Source organism: Xenia sp. Carnegie-2017, unplaced genomic scaffold (assembly GCF_021976095.1).
Source record: "Xenia sp. Carnegie-2017 unplaced genomic scaffold, XeniaSp_v1 HiC_scaffold_23, whole genome shotgun sequence".
Lineage (NCBI taxonomy): Eukaryota > Metazoa > Cnidaria > Anthozoa > Malacalcyonacea > Xeniidae > Xenia > Xenia sp. Carnegie-2017.
In genome coordinates this window covers 12,474,691-12,492,667 of record NW_025813486.1, presented here as the reverse complement: position 1 = coordinate 12,492,667, position 17,977 = coordinate 12,474,691, and the positions used below count along the sequence as shown (strand labels likewise).

General features: G+C 35.5%; 3 protein-coding genes across 3 annotated transcripts; 2 read left to right on the top strand and 1 right to left on the bottom strand.

The window, feature by feature from the left end:
- The first annotated feature begins 295 nt into the window (after nucleotides 1-295).
- LOC124448768 (B9 domain-containing protein 1-like) lies at nucleotides 296-4,673 on the top strand. The gene is made up of 7 exons (XM_046999736.1): nucleotides 296-543; nucleotides 1,790-1,858; nucleotides 2,384-2,495; nucleotides 2,828-2,924; nucleotides 3,258-3,320; nucleotides 3,428-3,495; nucleotides 3,874-4,673. Exons 1-7 carry the CDS (start codon nucleotides 481-483, stop codon nucleotides 4,047-4,049), a joined length of 648 nt encoding a protein of 215 aa, XP_046855692.1. The 5' UTR covers nucleotides 296-480; the 3' UTR covers nucleotides 4,050-4,673.
- A 226-nt stretch (nucleotides 4,674-4,899) lies between these two features.
- On the bottom strand, nucleotides 4,900-11,464 carry LOC124448769 (NHP2-like protein 1). Its single transcript, XM_046999738.1, has 4 exons — nucleotides 11,319-11,464; nucleotides 6,186-6,306; nucleotides 5,644-5,747; nucleotides 4,900-5,177 (listed from the first exon to the last, which is right to left on the bottom strand). The coding sequence occupies exons 1-4, from the start codon at nucleotides 11,319-11,321 to the stop codon at nucleotides 5,019-5,021; spliced, it is 387 nt and encodes a 128-aa protein (XP_046855694.1). The 5' UTR covers nucleotides 11,322-11,464; the 3' UTR covers nucleotides 4,900-5,018.
- Nucleotides 11,465-11,525: 61 nt separating this feature from the next.
- On the top strand, nucleotides 11,526-17,942 carry LOC124448319 (TGF-beta-activated kinase 1 and MAP3K7-binding protein 1-like). Its single transcript, XM_046999329.1, has 7 exons — nucleotides 11,526-11,750; nucleotides 12,492-12,750; nucleotides 13,595-13,719; nucleotides 14,233-14,430; nucleotides 15,659-15,828; nucleotides 15,954-16,333; nucleotides 17,461-17,942. The coding sequence occupies exons 1-7, from the start codon at nucleotides 11,733-11,735 to the stop codon at nucleotides 17,760-17,762; spliced, it is 1,452 nt and encodes a 483-aa protein (XP_046855285.1). The 5' UTR covers nucleotides 11,526-11,732; the 3' UTR covers nucleotides 17,763-17,942.
- Nucleotides 17,943-17,977: the final 35 nt, after the last annotated feature.

The following is a 17,977-nucleotide window of genomic DNA, read 5'->3' as shown; positions in this document are numbered from 1 at the left end:
TTTTGTCTAATAACTAAGTTGCCATATAATAATAAATGCTATTTACGGTATTCATCATTTTTGGCAATAAATCTGCGAATGTAGCACTACACCACTTTAAAATCCGTATAGAAATTGAAAAGCTTGCACGGGACGTATTCCGTCGTTTGCAAATATGTCCAAAACTGCAAATTTTCTCTAAATTCGAATGATCGTGACGTTATGTCTGCGCATGTTTTTTTGAGAGATGAATGTATGCTGACCAGGTAGATTACTTTATTGTGAGCAATGACTTTTAGTTTCTAAATTTGAAAAGTTGTTTATTCGTTGTCAAGTTGCTTCTTCATTTTCAAGTTCTAATTCAAAATCTCAATATTGTCATATCTTAGTGCGGCGAAACGATACGCTCACTTCTGTTAAATTGTGTATGGAAATGTAGATATACACTGTTGCCTTCGAAGAGATTCGTTCTCGATTGTCATTGTTGATTGTCTTTGAAAAATGGCAGGTTTACATAGCAGTGTTTTTCTTGTCATGGCCACTGGTCAAATCGAAATCGCAAGGGTAAGTACTTTGGATTCACCGATGTATATTAGACACTGTGGGCGTTTGTTACTCGTTCAATTACTGTCTGTTTCTTTATCATTAAAATAAATTTGGTTTATATATTTTCTATGCATTCATACAATACAAACACTGACATCAATAGACTCTATCGTCGAATTGGGAAAAAAACATTTTACTACCATTACTATGAAACATGTATAAAATAAAGAAACTGAAACCACAAAATGTTTGAGAATTTTTCGAAAATCAGCAGTCAGTAAGAATAGTAAAATTTTAATTTGCTTCCCCTCTAGCTCGCACATGGCACTTGAATGTACATGTGTTGAGATTGTTGCAGGACTTGTTAAAACTTGTAAGGTTCATGCCAAATTTGAAGTCATGAATTAAACTAGTCGCATTGCTACGTATATAGTTTCTGTTGTTCTTTAGCTAAAATTTGTCTTTATCCTAGTGTGGGCATTACCTACATATAGCATTCTACTTGAATATTCAGTTGAATATTCTAGACCTATGGTGTATTAAAGGCAAACTCATCTTTTTCTGCCACTTGGTGACAGATTCCAAGACAGATTCCGAATAGAAAAAGTGAAAGAAAACAAGATGTCTATATTCGGAATCTGTTTTATTTTGTTTTATTTGAAATTATTTCCTTGTCCTGGTTCTTGGTTGTCTAGTGTAGTTCACAAGATGAAATTGAATAAAAAATTCAGAATAATAGGGACTGATCAATACATTTTGATGAAAAATACTGTGAATAATAAAGTGGTTTTGGAGATATTTTGAAATTTAGGTACTAAAATAGTACAGTTGAGAAATATTTCATCTTCAATACAAGATTCTTGATAAGATCATGTTAGGAGCCTCTGAAAAATCCTTCATAGGATTTTCACTCAGGATTGATTGTTCTTAAAAATATGCAAATATTTTATAATCTTGTGGCCAGAATGATTTTATAGAGTCTTATTCACAACTTTGCTTTAATATAAAACATTAATGGCTATGAGGGTTTGTACTTATAGAATTACTACAAATGGTGAAGCAGTGATTCTGTTAGAAACACTTCATCATATTTAGAGGGAAAGTTTTCTTGATGTTGTAAGTTTATTTAGTTAAATAAAAAATGTTGGAGGCTTATCAACAGGTTCATATACATAAAGTCAATCTTGCGCTTGTTATATGAGGAATGAATAGAAACATTTTCATCCAAATCATTTTTTGCTCTGATTTTATTGAATTTTTTTAGTTTCCAGAATTTGATGAACTGTATTGCAAATATAACTTTGTCTATGGCCAGGACTGGCTAGTTACATCAGTAAGTGTTATTCATTTCATGTATTTTACTGTTGGTCTAGTATGTAATATCTTACAATTTTCATATAAATGCTCATTTTAGTGTTAGTATAGTGCTTATTAAATTTTCCCAATCCTGAGAGAGGTTTATGAATTTATTTCAACTATGGTTCAAAAAAATATTTTACTGCCCAAAAACCAAACAAAAGTGTTTACATGATACAGTCTCAACAAATACATTGTTGTGTAGGTCCATACAATTTCCTATTGTGTGTTAAAGTCTTTCAATTTAATAGTGGTATGTGCTTCACAAACATTGCCCATGTGTGGTGCTATTGCTGAAATGAGTATTTACAGTTTCAATGATAAACATGAACTGAAATCATGATAAACATGGACTAAAATTCAATTATATATTGATATGATTACAAAGAGTTAGTAGACTATTATATATTCATTGTTACCAACTTTTTACTAAGACAGTGTGTTAATGGACTATCCCAACATAACTGTATGTATAGTTTTAACAGTTAAATCTTTGTTCTAGGGCATAGAAGAGGGCATTTCTCAAATCACTCAAAAAAGTCACGACAGTCGACAAGTGTTTGCTTTCAACTTTCCCTTGGATATTACGTTCAAGAGCACAAATCCCTTTGGATGTAAGATTCACGTAATTATGTATATACCATGTATACCTGAAATTGTCGCCTGCAGCATTTCATGCTTTTTAGGAAGGGGGGGAGGTTCCCAAACTGTCACCTATTTTACCCACTGCTTAACATCACTGACATTTTTAAGTTACTCATATAAAAACTTAAGTATGGGAAATATTTGAGGGCAGTCTGCCTGCAGTCGCCCTCCTTCCTGCCTCCTCCCACATGCTGGTGCCACACTGATTTTAAATTCTATTTGTTTTTAATTTTTTGAAGATGTTTGTTTTATTTCAACAATGTAAGTGTTATAAGAATTAAAATTGTTGCTATGTATTTAGGGCCTCAACTTGTGGTCAGTTGTTATGGTCCGGACGCTTTCGGACACGATGTCGTCCGAGGTTATGGAGCCGTTCATGTACCTATTTCTCCTGGAAGGTAAATTTGATCTTATTCGTATCTCAATAATATCTTATAGCTGTTGCCTGAGGAGGTTGTAAAGTCGTATCTTTGTCTTCTTCCACTTAGTGGATGTAATTCTTCCGCGGACTGGGGTTGGCTGTGGCGTAGCCAGGCTGCAAGTTTGGTCGTGCTATGTAAATTTTTCTGTGTTCACTCGCTTTAAAAAACATTAAATTACTAAAGAAATGAACAATGTTGATGATCTGAAATGTACATAGCACGACCATCGTTAGCTACGGTCTGGTTACACTACTAGGGGTTGAGGTTAGGTTGGACAAAATTAAATTTGACATGTGCTTCGTATTTTAGTCATTCTCGGGAAATTGCAATGTTTGTCCCAGAATCATCGTCGAGGCTTCAAAAATTTACTAGGTAGGCGAGAAACGATTAATTTTTTTAAAATAAGAACCAATAGCTTTTCGGAATAGCTAGTAGATGCCTGTCTTTTTCTTCATGCGTTGATTTGCCTTTTCTTGCAGTTGGTTTTTGGGTAGAAGACCCGAGTTTGTTGACCCAAAAGTTGTTGCCCAAAGTGATGGAAGAGAAGGTAAACTACGTAATACTTCAAATTAACCACGGCGTTCAGCTTTATGTGAAGAAAAAATTTTCATTGAGTATCACTCTACAATTTATCTATTTTGCTATTGCGGTCAGTGCGTGTGCTTTACAGTTGGTAGATTTTATTAAACGTAATTAAAATAGAAATTTGATAAATTGAGCTAACTAGTATTTCACGTGGTCGTTTTTTATGACTTGTGTGTAAAAGCCAATAGAAAGTTTCTTTCACCTACGAGTCGAAGTTGCCAAAAAATAAACTATTCCTTATTTGTTTTTAACGCTGTAATATCGTTCGTTTGTCTGTGCATCATTTTGCTTTTCAGTGTTTGAAGTAACTCTTCGATACTTGAATTGTTTTCATTGATAGTTACTCGGGTCCGATCACAGGGTAGTGTCAAAGTCACATGGAATATAATTACGAGGGATATGAAGAAACTTGGTTATGATTGTGAGGCTGCTACTGTTGCCATTCCTTCATTATATGATCCTACGCCATCTACAACGACATCGGTGCGTCCTAGGGACGAAGACAACGAAACATAGCCGACAAAACAAAAGGGTGGTTCAAAATATCTAGTCAATACATACGAAATACTCGTTCTTCAAGATCAAGACATTGTCCAAGCTTCGTGAACAAGAAATCATTAAGTATATGATCAACTATCACTCAAACCTATCGAAGGTTATTTGATTATACGACCGTGAACTGTCTTGAGTTCAACTGCTTTTACCCTACGTAGGTAGACAAAATTATCCAATTTTCTTGATAGGCATAATCTCGCGTAGTTTTTTCGTTGGCGTAGCCAGCCTGCAAGTTTTAGTTCTGCTATGTAAATTTCAGATCATAAGCATAATTCATTTCTTTACCAATCTATTGTCTATTGTTTTTTTTCATATGAAAGAATATCATATTCTTTCTTGTCTAATTCATTGAATCTCTAATTCATCTGAATGTCTAATTCATTTCTTTACCAATCTATTGTCTATTGTTTTTTTTATATGAAAGAATGATCATATATCTACATTTAGTTTTTTTTATAGTAAGTGAACACGGTAAAATTAACATAGCAGGACAACGCAAATAAAAGGGCTGGCTACGCCGTGATTTCATATTATTTATAATCATACAATTATTTATTGCAAAATCTATATAACAGTAATAGGAAACTGGATGAATTCGACCGTTATAACTGACGATCAAAGAATTTAGAAATCATTCGTGCGGATTAAATCCCTCACTTTCCACAGCCAATCAGATTGTCAGAAATGCTAGGATTCCGCCCGCCGCTAATTAGTGACAAATAGAAAAACTATAAGAATTTTTTCCGTATCTGAGGTCCAAGTAACAAAATATTTCGTGTGTTACACAAAAACCATCACCAGAAATTCCGTCTCAGTGTTCAAAAAATAGTTTAATGTAGTGGTTGGCCATCAAGTCTATATGTGTATTCCAGCTACATATGTACATCTATGCTTTCACTAGAACATATAAAAGATATATCGGAATAGATTTCAAATCAGAAGTTTTTCAATGGAATTCTGGAGAGTTTGGATTTGTGCTTTGAGTTGAGAGCCTTCGTTGACAGTGACAGCGGATGCGATGACAGGTCGAGAGACTCCACATGCTCTACCAAGTGCTTGCTTGGATCGTACAAAAACGTATGGAATATTCTATGGAATAAAAATATCATACATGTTATTCATAAAGGGGACGAACGTTTCATTCTATGTCTAAAATTGTCGGCGGAAAAGAATGTTTCGTTTCACAGGTGTACATCAAAAAGTTTACAGTTGGGAAAAACGTCGAGACCAAAATTGACACAAGTAAATCGCATTGAAGACATCGGCCATTTCTTCCTGCAACAATCCTTCAACGATAATTTTTTGGGGGGTGGGGGGTTGTAATTAAATGTTATAAGCAAATCCTTCACATTTTTGCATTCATGTACGTTCTAGCACGCTTGCATTTTTGCCTCTTGCTCAGAGATAGTTGTGAAAAGGCCAACAAACCTGAACTTTAGAATGAACCTTCCTTTTCAGTTTGCAAGGCAGTGTTTTAAGAAACTAATAAAGCTAGATTAGTCAACTTCATTTCTACAAAACCAAAGCACCGCTGATCTTTGAAGATGTGAGTTACCTTATCTTCACAGAGCAAAGGTAAATGAAGAAGTATTTCCAATGGCTCAGTATCAGCAGCCAAGACAATAAATTCAGCAATACCACGATTAACACATTTTGTTGCTACATGACATAATAATGTACATGAATTCATTTTGTTCAGGCATTACTATCATACTGTGGTACTTTATGTTACACATATCAAATTTTAGCGAGAGACTTGCATAGCGGATTCGTGTAATAAAAATTAATGCCCAACATAAAGTTCTGATTAGAGCTTTATGTTGGGCATTAATTTTATTACACGAATATCAAATTTTGTTATAACACTAAGGAGGCCATAGGATTTAGTTATTTCTGACTCAAAATTACAATGGTTAAATATTCCTTTACACTGCTTCTATTTATTCAACTCACATATGTTTGTTTTAAAAAGTTTCACTTTATAATTATAATCAGTTATCTTGTTAGTAGACAATTCCATTTTGTTATAAATACAATTTGATTCTAGAGCAACTGAGCAATTCTCTATTTCAGGCCATTTCATTGACATACACATACCCTCGTTAGCTCCTTTCCTCAGCTGCTTGTAGTTTGTTGCCTGCTGCACAAGATCCAGAATGGTTACAGTCAACTGTGAATCTGCCAGTGGATAGGCTTTTGGGTTCACTTCATCGCTAGACTGAGAAAAAATACTGTTCATAGAATTCTTAATATAAATATTAAAGCCCAGCAAAGTGCTTTTAAAAGAGCCATTTAATACAAAAATAACGTATAAAAAGATATATTTATAAAGCGTAATATTTTGTCTTGACTCTCAAGACATCATCAGACAGTATTAAATTACAAGTATAGAGGGATATATATATATATATATATATACAAAGTGTATAACAATGTGCCCTCCCGGCTATCACCATAGTAAAATGGTGACTCCTGCACTTGGGACACAGGACGTATGGTACATATATATATATATAAAAGATAAACGTTTCTCCGGATTTTTAAATGATTTTTATTGAGCTTTCGACTCGTTGCTTCGAGCCTTCATCAGAATGAGGATATTTATTTACACGTGCTTTTAGCTTGGAGACGTTTAGAGCGTCTAATTGGATTAGTGGGTGGATTAATGTGATTGGATGGGGTGAAATGCGTTGCCATGGGTTTTGGTGTGTTGTTAATATGGTTGGTGTTAATAATATTAGAGTGTAATGTTTTAGTTTTGGTGTTGTTTGTAGTTTTTTTGTCCTTTTTCTTTAGTTGTGAGTATATGATGGGTATGTCGATATGTCTGTTTATTGTGTCGTTGTCTTCACTGTACCAAGCTTCTTTAAATTCGCGTGCGTGTTTAGTCTGTGCGCGTCCGAGTACTTTAGTTTCTGTCCAGTCGAATGTGGTTGTTTCCGTGGGTATGTTCTGCCGGTAGTGAGTTCGGATCTCGTCGTTTTATGGCGTTTTGTGTTCTGTGAGTCTTGTTTCAATTTTCTTAGATGTTTGTCCTATGTATTGTTTTGAACAGTCTTTACATGGTATCATGTAGATCGCGTCAGTTGTATCATGAATTGTTGTTTTGTCTTTATGTTTGGTGAAACATGATTTGAGTTTTTGTGTAGGTTTGTGGGCGACGTTAATATTATGTGGTCGAAGAAGTCTGGCAGTCATTTCTGATGTTCCGTTTATGTATGGTAATGTGACGATTTTACTGTTTCGTCCGGTTTTTGTTGTTTTGTCGGTTTGTGTTTTGTTTTGTATTTTGTATATAGTTTTGTTTATGAAGTTTCTAGGGTAATTGTTTTTAATAAATGTGGAGTATAAGTACTTGCGTTCTGTTTTTTGGCTTCTTCCGTATTACAACGAGTGTTTATCCTGTTGAAAAGTGTTCGAATGCAGCTTATTTTGTGTTGTGTTGGATGATTGCTGTTGAAATCGAGTATTTGGTCTGTGTGGGTGGTTTTGCGGTATACTTGTGTGTTTAGTGTACCGTCATCTGTTCTCGTTAGTAGGATGTCGAGGAAGGTAAGTTGTTTGTCGTGCTCTTCGTCTTTAGTAAAGGTAATGTTCTTTGTGGTATTGTTTATGGTGTGGAGGATTTGTTCAGTTTTGTCTTTCTTGACTATGTCAAAGATGTCGTCGACATATCTTTTCCATAAACTGATGTTTGTGTTGTTTGTTACTGATTGTGTTTCGAAGTGTTGCATGACAGCTTCTGCGAGTAAGGTGGATAGTGGTGATCCCATTGATGTGCCTGAAATTTTACTGTAGTATGTGTTTGGAAGGTGAATTCAGTGGAGAGACAAAGGTTGAGTAAGTCAGGATGTCATTTTTGTCTAGTTGTGTTGTAGCTTGCCAATTTTTTGTCGTTTGTGAGTAGTTCGTTTGTAATTTGTTTGGCATTGTCTAGTGGTATGGATGTGAAGAGTGATGTCACGTCGTAGGATATCATGATTTGTCTGGTCATAGTTTAATGTTTTTAATACTGGCGAGGAAAGTGGTGGCATTTCTGATGGTGTGAGGTGAACTTTTGACCAATGGATACAGAATGTTATAAAGATACTTTGAAAGATTATACGTAGGTGATCCTGGAAGCGATACGATAGGTCGAAGTGGGTTGTTTTCTTTATGGATTTTTGGTAGTCCGTAGAATTTGGCGGTGGATGCGTCATTGGGTCGGATTCTTCTGGATTATCATGGACAGATCAGAATACATCGACAAAGGCAACTGTTATATATATATATATAACAGTTATCATGGACAGATCAGAATACATCGACAAAGCCAAAACCCTCCTACAAGACACCACCACCTACGAACTTCTCCACACAGACCCCAGCAAAACGACCACCAACCGCATCAACCAGAAACTGAAACATTTAAAGACAAAAGAAACAAAACGAAAACGACTACAGAAGAATCCGACCCAATGACGCATCCACCGCCAAATTCTACGGACTACCAAAATCCATAAAGAAAACAACCCACTTCGACCTATCGTATCGCTTCCAGGATCACCTACGTATGAACTTTCAAAATATATTTATAACATTCTGTATCCATTAGTCAAAAATTCACCTCACACCATCAGAAATGCCACCACTTTCCTCGCCAGTATTGAAAACATTAAACTACGACCAGACGAAATCATGATATCCTACGACGTGACATCACTCTTCACATCCATACCACTAGACATTGCCAAACAAATTACAAACGAACGACTCACAAACGACAAAACTTGGCAAGCTACAACACAACTAGACAAAAATGACATCCTAGACTTACTCAACCTTTGCCTCTCCACTGAATTCACCTTCCAAAACACATACTACAGACAAATTTCAGGCACACCAATGGGATCACCACTATCCACCTTCCTCGCAGAAGCTGTCATGCAACACCTCGAAACACAATCAGTCACAAACAACACAAACATCAGACTATGGAAAAGATATGTCGACGACATCTTTGCCATAGTCAAGAAAGACAAACTGAACAAATCCTCCACACCATAAACAATACCACAAAGAACATTACCTTTACTAAAGACGAAGAGCACGACAAACAACTTACCTTCCTCGACATCCTACTAACGAGAACAGATGACGGTACACTAAACACACAAGTATACCGCAAAACCAGACCACTCGATTTCAACAGCAATCATCCAACACAACACAAAATAAGCTGCATTCGAACACTTTTCAACAGGATAAACACTCGTTGTAATACGGAAGAAGCCAAAAACAGAACGCAATACTTATACTCCACATTTATTAAAACAATTACCTAGAAACTTCATAAACAAAACTATATACAAAATACAAAACAAAACACAAACCGACAAAACAACAACAACCGGACGAAACAGTAAAATCGTCACATTACCATACATAAACGGAACATCAGAAATGACTGCCAGACTTCTTCGACCACATAATATTAACGTCGCCCACAAACCTACAAAAACTCAAATCATGTTTCACCAAACATAAAGACAAAACAACAATTCATGATACAACTGACGCGATCTACATGATACCATGTAAAGACTGTTCAAAACAATACATAGGACAAACATCTAAGAAAATTGAAACAAGACTCACAGAACACAAAACGCCATAAAACGACGAGATCCGAACTCACTACCGGCAGAACATACCCACGGAAACAACCACACATTCGACTGGACAGAAACTAAAGTACTCGGACGCGCACAGACTAAACACGCACGCGAATTTAAAGAAGCTTGGTACAGTGAAGACAACGACACAATAAACAGACATATCGACATACCCATCATATACTCACAACTAAAGAAAAAGAACAAAAAAACTACAAACAACACCAAAACTAAAACACTACACTCTAATATTATTAACACCAACCATATTAACAACACAAAACCCATGGCAACGCATTTCACCCCATCCAATCATATTAATCCACCCACTAATCCAATTAGACGCTCTAAACGTCTCCAAGCTAAAAGCACGTGAAATAAATATCCTCATTCTGATGAAGGCTCAGCATAGAGAAAGCTCAATAAATCATTTAAAAATCCGGAGAAACGTTTATCTTTATATATTCAATGCCTGGATTACAAATTTTCAAACTTATATATATATATATATGTAAATAAAGCACTTTCCTGGGCTTTAATATTTATTTTAAGAAGTCACTTCCCGCCCAGTATATCCCTGATCACAATACTGTTCATAGAACTTGAAAAACACAAGACAAAGGAACAAGATGACAGAGACAAAGCAGTACTGCAAGTCGATATAATAAAAATTGAAAGCCAATACTTATAAAGGCTTGACTTGACAACAGAAAATGTATGTATGACCAAAGACAAAAGTATACAAGCTCACAAGAAATGGAAAGTATAGGCTCTTAACTTAATGTTTTGAAAATGTAAATGCAAAAAGGAACTATGGAAGCATACTCATACATGCTTCTGTGCAATAATTTTCAATTCAAACTAAAATGTATAAATTGAATAAAATTTGACAATTTAGAACAATTTGTTCGAATTTCTATAAGCAGCATCCTATTCTCTTAATTTTGTCAAAAACATGTATTCCTGATTGCTGGGTTGAATGATTTGATTGCATGCATGTCTTTGCAGGCTATCTAGGCTTGATAAACAAAAAAGCATGTTTTCATGAGATGAATGAAGTAAAAATATATTAATGTTATATCAGTTAACTACCAGATAGGGCTATAAACTTTATTAAGATTTTATTATATGAAATAAACCAGGGTAAAATACTAAGATATCAAATATAGCAGATAGGCTAACAAACTTTATTGAGCTACCTTGCTCCCCACCATCCATCCATTCATTTACCAAAAGTCACAATATTTCCCTTACTCACCAACATTGCTGCTAATTGTAATCTTATTTAAAGCTTATATTGTGATACAAAATCTCTAGTTCACTCATTATATAGGGAGAGAAGAACGTAAATGTAGACTTAAACATTAACCAACTACGTTTGAATACAACTGAAATGTATAATATGATTCTGCCGCTATGACTACCGCTAAGGCTGCCGAAACGTCAGTCAGCACCACACCAACAGCCCTTATCAGGACTCTACTTACCTGGACGATCTACATCTACAAACATGTAAGGATTATATTCTTAACAACTTCAGCATGAGATTAATACCAAGAATACGTACACAACATACCATAATGAATGTATCCTCTCCGCTAATGCTTCACCGAGGGACGAGCGTTTGATATAAAGCACACGACCAATGTTGTGCAGTGAGAAACAGCTCTTCTATAAATTCGTAAATTGCCTAAACGATCTTATTCACCCCACCACGTGCTTCAACATACGAAGCAGGATGAAAGTTGGATTGACTTCCACTTTTTCCCAGAAAATTTCATGCCAACAGACACCGCAATAAGACAACAACTTTCTGGAGCAGACGTGTTTTCATCTCAAAATTGGTAGTTTTGAATAGTTTTAAGGCACTTGAGTTCAAACAAAATTAAAGTTAGGTTACTGAAAGTTTTTTTTGGAAGACGTCATTGTCGCATTTGACGCCCTAATTTAACAACATAAAATGACTGGAGGCAATTGATTCGATTACAAAATGGCCTCATCTGACAAGGTAAGCAATATTTACTGTTTCACATTAAAGACCCCTGTTATTCACGTCAAAGGTCAGCAGTTATATAACGTAATAGTTTAAGGTGATTAATAGTTTAAAGGTGATAAATTGGAGAGATTGTTCGCAGTTTCATCTGAAATCAATTTTAAAAATTAACATCAAGTGCATTTAAACATAGAATTGCCCTTACACTGACTGTAAAAACAGTAGGTGCTATTAATTGAAAGAAGTTTAAAGTGTCACTTCAAATATTTTTGCAGATCTACGCCAGGGTGCAAAACATTTAATTCAAACATTGCCATGTCAAGAAATTCTTTTAAGTTTTCTGTTAAAATTTAGGACTTAATAACAAGAAAAAATTTGACAGAGATCTTGTGCTTTTGGGCAATGAACAGAAGAGGTTTAGATGGTTGGGTTAGCTAAGTTACTTTGATGACATTTCATTGGAGTATAGATTTATTGGTGAAATTATATTGTTAACTGATCTATAAAAATCTGGAGTAATGATTAGTTTCATTCTCCAAGTGCTATTTCTCTAAATGATAACAGAGTGATGCAGGATTGCATCAGTTGCAGGATTGCACTCATCAGCTCTCGAGTTCTCCAAAAGCCTGTGCAAAAACAGTAAAATCTTTATTTCTTAAATATTAAGCTTGATTGGTGAAAATTTTAATGTTAGATATACACTGCTAAAATATTCTATATTATCAAGTGATGCATATTTTAATCCACACACAATAGAACAATTCAACAACAGAGCACTGGACAGATTACCTTCCTATATGTTCAGACTCAGGAGTGGGCTTTTCCCCCAACCAGAGATACCGTGCTGATGGTGGTCGCCGGGAGGAACATGAGTTTGAAGATCAGAGTTTCCATTTTCATTTGGAGGACAAAGCTTGTTATTTGTATGGTGTATTTGATGGATACAATGGAAAGGCTGCTGCTGAATTTTCAGCTCAAAAGCTTCCTGCTGAATTACTCCTTGGCCAGCTAATGGGTATGGAAATTACAGTTGTCAAGCATGTTTAAATTCGCGTTGCTGTTTTAGCTGTTATGATTCGTTCACACGATCTGATTTGTCGGATCCGATTGTTTGAGTTCCGACTTTTGCATGGGTATTAAGACGGTCCAAAATTTTGTTGATATTTAAATTCGTTTGGATATTTATAGTCATGGGAGCAGCTATTTGTGTTATCCATTAGATTCATCGTTATATTTTGTGTATTTTTGTTCTTGTTTCCAAGTTTTTTTCAAATATTATTTTTGGCGCCAAATCAAAGTTGGAGTGTGAGAAGTTTGGGGCTAGTTGGCTTTTTTATCTTGTCGCATGAACATGGAGCAAGTTTTGTTTTCATCCGATTTTCCAGGCGAACGTATACGACTGTCTGAGGCTCACTTTATAAGGGTTTAAAAGACCCGTTTTTAGGATGGGAGAAATTCGGATCGTGTAAACGGGCCTTTAGACTGCACAGAAATGAATTTCTATCTTGTCGAAAGAACAAAGAAAATAAAACTACAGTTGTGCTTGTCTGAAAGCGAATAGCGGACCCAGTTAAAATAATTTATAGTAGCTCAGTTCAATTTTGAATTAAAAGTATCTTGATAATAATGCCATTCTTCATAGTGCACTCAAACTTTCACTGATATAATAATTTATTGAACAAGCTTTCGGCTGTGTGTCTACAGCTTTCGAAGGCTTTCGTCGTGTCGGCTTTCTAAAGAAATCAGTCGGGCACAACTGAGTATATAAATGTTCCAGCATCGGCCCTGGCTGCAAGTTCGTACTTGTACTTAAAAATTAAATACATTGTAGAATTTTCTTATACTTCAAAAATGATTAGATAATATGAGCGATGACGAGGTTAAGGAAGTCCTCAAGCAAGCCATCATTGAGGTGGAGAAAGGATTTTTTGACTCGATCGGAGACAAACTTGTGGAAAAGACTTTGATTCAGGAAGAAATTGCTGTGAGTATAATTTTTTTACCAATTGTTTCGCTTGCACTCAATCATTTTCGTCTTGACTTCATTTATATTCGCTGTCATTCCTAATTCGAACTCAATCCCCAATCTTGTGCGCAAGCTGCATTTAAAATGTGGTGCTTCAGATCGATAATAGTACTAATGACAATGTAAATTACAATAAAGTCAATTGGTTGTAAAAAAAAACTTATTATAAATATAAAATATTGATACTTCCACAACTAAATGTAGAGTTGCATCTTTGTCATGAGGAAGTATTTCGTTCCACTATAAAAAAGGACTACTGAAAATTCATAACTTAAGAGTATGGCCTATTTCAGGGGCGATTGCACGAATCTTTCATCTGTCCACCGAATATAGTGACCTAATTTTTTAGCGTATCAACCAAAAGTTTTATCTTCTCGTCGAATTTAACTCTTATTTAAATGATTACAATATGTCCTTAAATCTTCATAGATACGCCGTCGCAGGTTCAATAGAATCTATTTTATTATTTAGGATATGAACGAATACGATGCAATTCAACAGTTTCCTTTAAAAGTAAACAGACTTCGAGCAATTGAACAAGAGATCGCGTGTGGCAGTACTGCAGTAGTTGCACTTATTTATAACGACAAGCTTTTTGTTACGAATGTCGGTAACTCCAGAGCAGTTTTATCGTCTTATGATAGTAATGGCCATCTTAACATACGACAGGTATTTGCAAATTTTTTCGAATAGTTGATTTTGTAAGTTACTATGTGATAGGGATACATCGGTACGTTTATGTACACTGCAGCTAAATGTACTACGTACAAACACGGTCAAGTCGAATGTTATTATCGAGACTGATTATAAAATGAAAATTGCCTTATCCTATAATTCTATGTAGTTTTTCCATCCGAAATGATCTGATGTTAAAACGTCAGTCTTTATACAGTTAAGTCCTCTCATTCATTCGAAAATGATAAAATGTCGAAACGTCCGTTACTAAGTGATCTAATTTTCTCATATTGTATATTTGTCAATTACTTGCGCCAGATTCTACCAGCTCATTGGCACTGCCCCTTATGAGCGACCTGTCCAGCTTTGTCATATCCTGCAGTCTAGTCTCGGCAGATTCGCTAAATGACTTTAAACTTTCCTCACGGTTGGATTTCATGTTTTGAAAACCTTTAGTAAAACGAGGTTTTGTACGTTACTCACATTAACTATGTGAATCGTGCAGCTTGGCTACATGCATGTGCTTCATTGGAGTGTTTAATTTTAAAACTTACACAAAAACTTTATTCAAGGCAAGCTTTCTTCACGTGTGGTGACGGTGTACTAGTAGCTTTTGCAGCCCTGAGCATTCATCGGAATTGATCTGATGTTAAATGTTGAATCTTTGTCAACTTTATTAAATTTATATGATTGCCACAGATGGTTATGTGTAAACTGTAGTGATGTTATCAACTCCTCATTTTCGAAAGTATCTTCGCTTTATGGAAAAATAATCTATTCATTGTAGTTTAGTACGAATCACGCGATTAGCAGTAAAGATGAACTAATGAGGCTATTGTATACTTAAGTTGAGTACGAATCACGTGATTAGCAATAATGATGAACCAGTGAACTATTACATTAACTGTAACTGTACCGCCATCTTTGAAGCCAATACTGATGCTAGTTTTTCTGCGTTTTTAGAAGTTCCGTGATATTATTTTAACAAATTAACAACGATTTAAATAAAATACAGTAGCACAGATGGCCATGACAAGTTTTACCTCACGAGATTATGTAATATGCCTAAAAACGCAAAAAAAAGGCATCATAGCTGGCTTCAAAGTGGCCTCTAGCCCTAGTATTGGAGATAGCGTTTCAGTTAATATTTCAGTTCACTCTTTGAGGACGAATCACGCCATTAGCAATAAAGAGGAACTAATGAGGCTATTGTATACTTTAGTTGAGCACGGATCACGTGATTAGCAATGAAGATGAACTTATGAGGCTATCAAATCTTGGCTTGGACATCGAGAGTATCAGACATGGTCTTAAACTTGGTAATCACGATTCGACAAGATGCATCGGAGACTACACTGTGAAAGGGGGCTACCAAGAATTCGACATTTTAAGGTAGGAAATATCCATGTTTCAATCACAAGTACGATCGATGTAATATTAGCACAGTATGGGATCTAAGGTTATTCTAAACACTTTTGCTTTTTTTGTTTGTGACATTAAGTTTCTTTTTTCCTTAGTGGTGCATCAGCAGAACCAGTGATAGGAGAACCAGATAGTTTTGGAGGGTTAGTAATCGATGAATCTTTCTATTTTCTCGTGTTAATGTCGGACGGTATCTACAAATCGTTGGAGAATTCCACTGTGCTGCAACATGATGCAAACGTTGAGATTGTTCGCTTGATCGACAACGAAATTCAGGCTCAAGCCACGATAAATGGCGTTTGTCAGGCTGTGGTTGATAAGATATGTCGTTACCATCACGACGGCTTTATGAATCAGAATAAATTATGTGAAAGCAGGGACGATATGACTCTATTACTAAGATTGTTTAACGCTCGTCTTGGTGGACGTACGCCCAGTCCCTTGTCGAAACTCGATGGCATCCACCCGCTCTCAGGCAAGTTTAGTCACATTTTGTTTACTTAAGGGGCCGGGTTGCACGAAACCTAGATAGCGTTATCTTATGGATATCAAGTTTTTAAACTTTTTTAAAACCGTTTCAAAAGCAAAAAGTATAAGATTCGAGCTGAACAATAACTGAAATAAAATATTGTTTCAAAGATTACGAAATTTATTCGTCGTAAGAAAAATATAAACACCTTTTTACAAGTTTGAAGATTTTTGCTATCCAATGGATAACATTATCCAGGCTTCGTGCAACCGGCCCCAGGCAATTTGAATAATTTTTAGTTTGCGCGGTCGTGAGGTGTAATTTAGTCATTGTGACGGTATCCACTACAACGAGTGAATTTTGCTTTAAACTGGAATGCCAACTCTGATATAAGCCCTTCTTGTGGCGACATCGTCCATTTTAACCACTAATCTGAAAACAGACTGGATAACGCACTTCCCTATTTCTGTGAAGCCAGAGCCGCCATATTGGAAGGTCCCACTTGACACGAAAAAGTAATCATAATATTAATCAATAATCATAACCCTACTTCCATAAAATCTGCTATTTATACAAGTTCCAAAAATAACAGAAATATGTCGTCATCAAAGCTCTGTCGTATATTAAAGTTGGGTTTCACTCCTCAAATGGTACTTACTAACCGGGTGATAACAACCCGATTACTTTGGCTTTGGCGATTACTTTTGATTGGTCGTTGCAATGCGCCATCTAGTTTTTTCTACATATCTATGATTTTAACTAATCGTTTTTACATACATCGATGGTATTTATTATTTTGTTTTATTTTTTTGTTTGCAAAACGTGTCGTATCGTTGTGTTGTTATTTTTTATCGTTGTATTGTTACTTTAACCGTTGCGTCGTTTTTATCGTTGTTTTGTTATTTTTATCGTTGGTATTGTTACTATTGTCGTTTTATTGTTCTTTTTATGGTTATTTTGTTATTTTTATCGTTTTGCTGTCATTTTAGTCGTAGTCCTTCCATCGTTTTGTTGTCGTTTTATAGTTTTTTTATTACTTACATTGATTGTTTTTATACCATGCAATTTTCGCACGCCACACATTTTCCTATTTTTATCATTTTAAAATCTTGATGATTCGTATGATATTTTAGATGTAAACAGTCCTCCATTCGTCCGATTTCCTGTTCCTTCGGGAGGTTTTACTTTACCACCAACCTTCAATAGTCCACAAGGGGCACAACCACGGTTGATAAGAGACCCCCCATTCAGGGGCCAGGACGCTGCTACAGTCAGTAACGCTTCAGAGCCGTCACATGTTGCCTCTCCAGCTGTGCAACAGCAACCCGGACAGACGGATAGTGAATTCATAGAAAGTTACGTGGACTTCACCGAATATTACAGAGCGCTCGAGATGCACGGCGAGGACTTTGTTTTAAATACAGTGCAGCTGTGAAAGTACATTGTTTTTATAACGTTGTTTCAAGTGCAACAAATAAAATAATCTTGTAAATTTGGTAGATAATCAATATTTTTATCATATTCGTAAAACAATCAAGTTGCAAAATACACAGTATTGTGAATAAGTAGTAGTAGTTTGTTATTTTTATGCGAATATAGTTCTCTTAGCAGGTGATGTTTGTGTAATTGAATTTTACTAGTATGGAAGCC

Bases quoted from the DNA above. Each gene is read 5' to 3' on its own strand.
- LOC124448768 (XM_046999736.1), top strand. From the start codon at position 481: ATGGCAGGTTTACATAGCAGTGTTTTTCTTGTCATGGCCACTGGTCAA. The intron at 1,859-2,383 runs GTAAGTGTTATT...TCTTTGTTCTAG, and splicing joins AGGACTGGCTAGTTACATCA to GGCATAGAAGAGGGCATTTC. The intron at 2,496-2,827 runs GTAAGATTCACG...CTATGTATTTAG, and splicing joins GAGCACAAATCCCTTTGGAT to GGCCTCAACTTGTGGTCAGT.
- LOC124448319 (XM_046999329.1), top strand. The intron at 14,431-15,658 runs GTATTTGCAAAT...TGTATACTTTAG, and splicing joins GCCATCTTAACATACGACAG to TTGAGCACGGATCACGTGAT. The intron at 16,334-17,460 runs GCAAGTTTAGTC...ATGATATTTTAG, and splicing joins TGGCATCCACCCGCTCTCAG to ATGTAAACAGTCCTCCATTC.
- LOC124448769 (XM_046999738.1), bottom strand. The intron at 5,748-6,185 runs GTATGTGTATGT...TATGTCATGTAG, and splicing joins GAGGAAAGGAGCTAACGAGG to CAACAAAATGTGTTAATCGT. The intron at 5,178-5,643 runs GTAACTCACATC...TTTATTCCATAG, and splicing joins CTTTGCTCTGTGAAGATAAG to AATATTCCATACGTTTTTGT.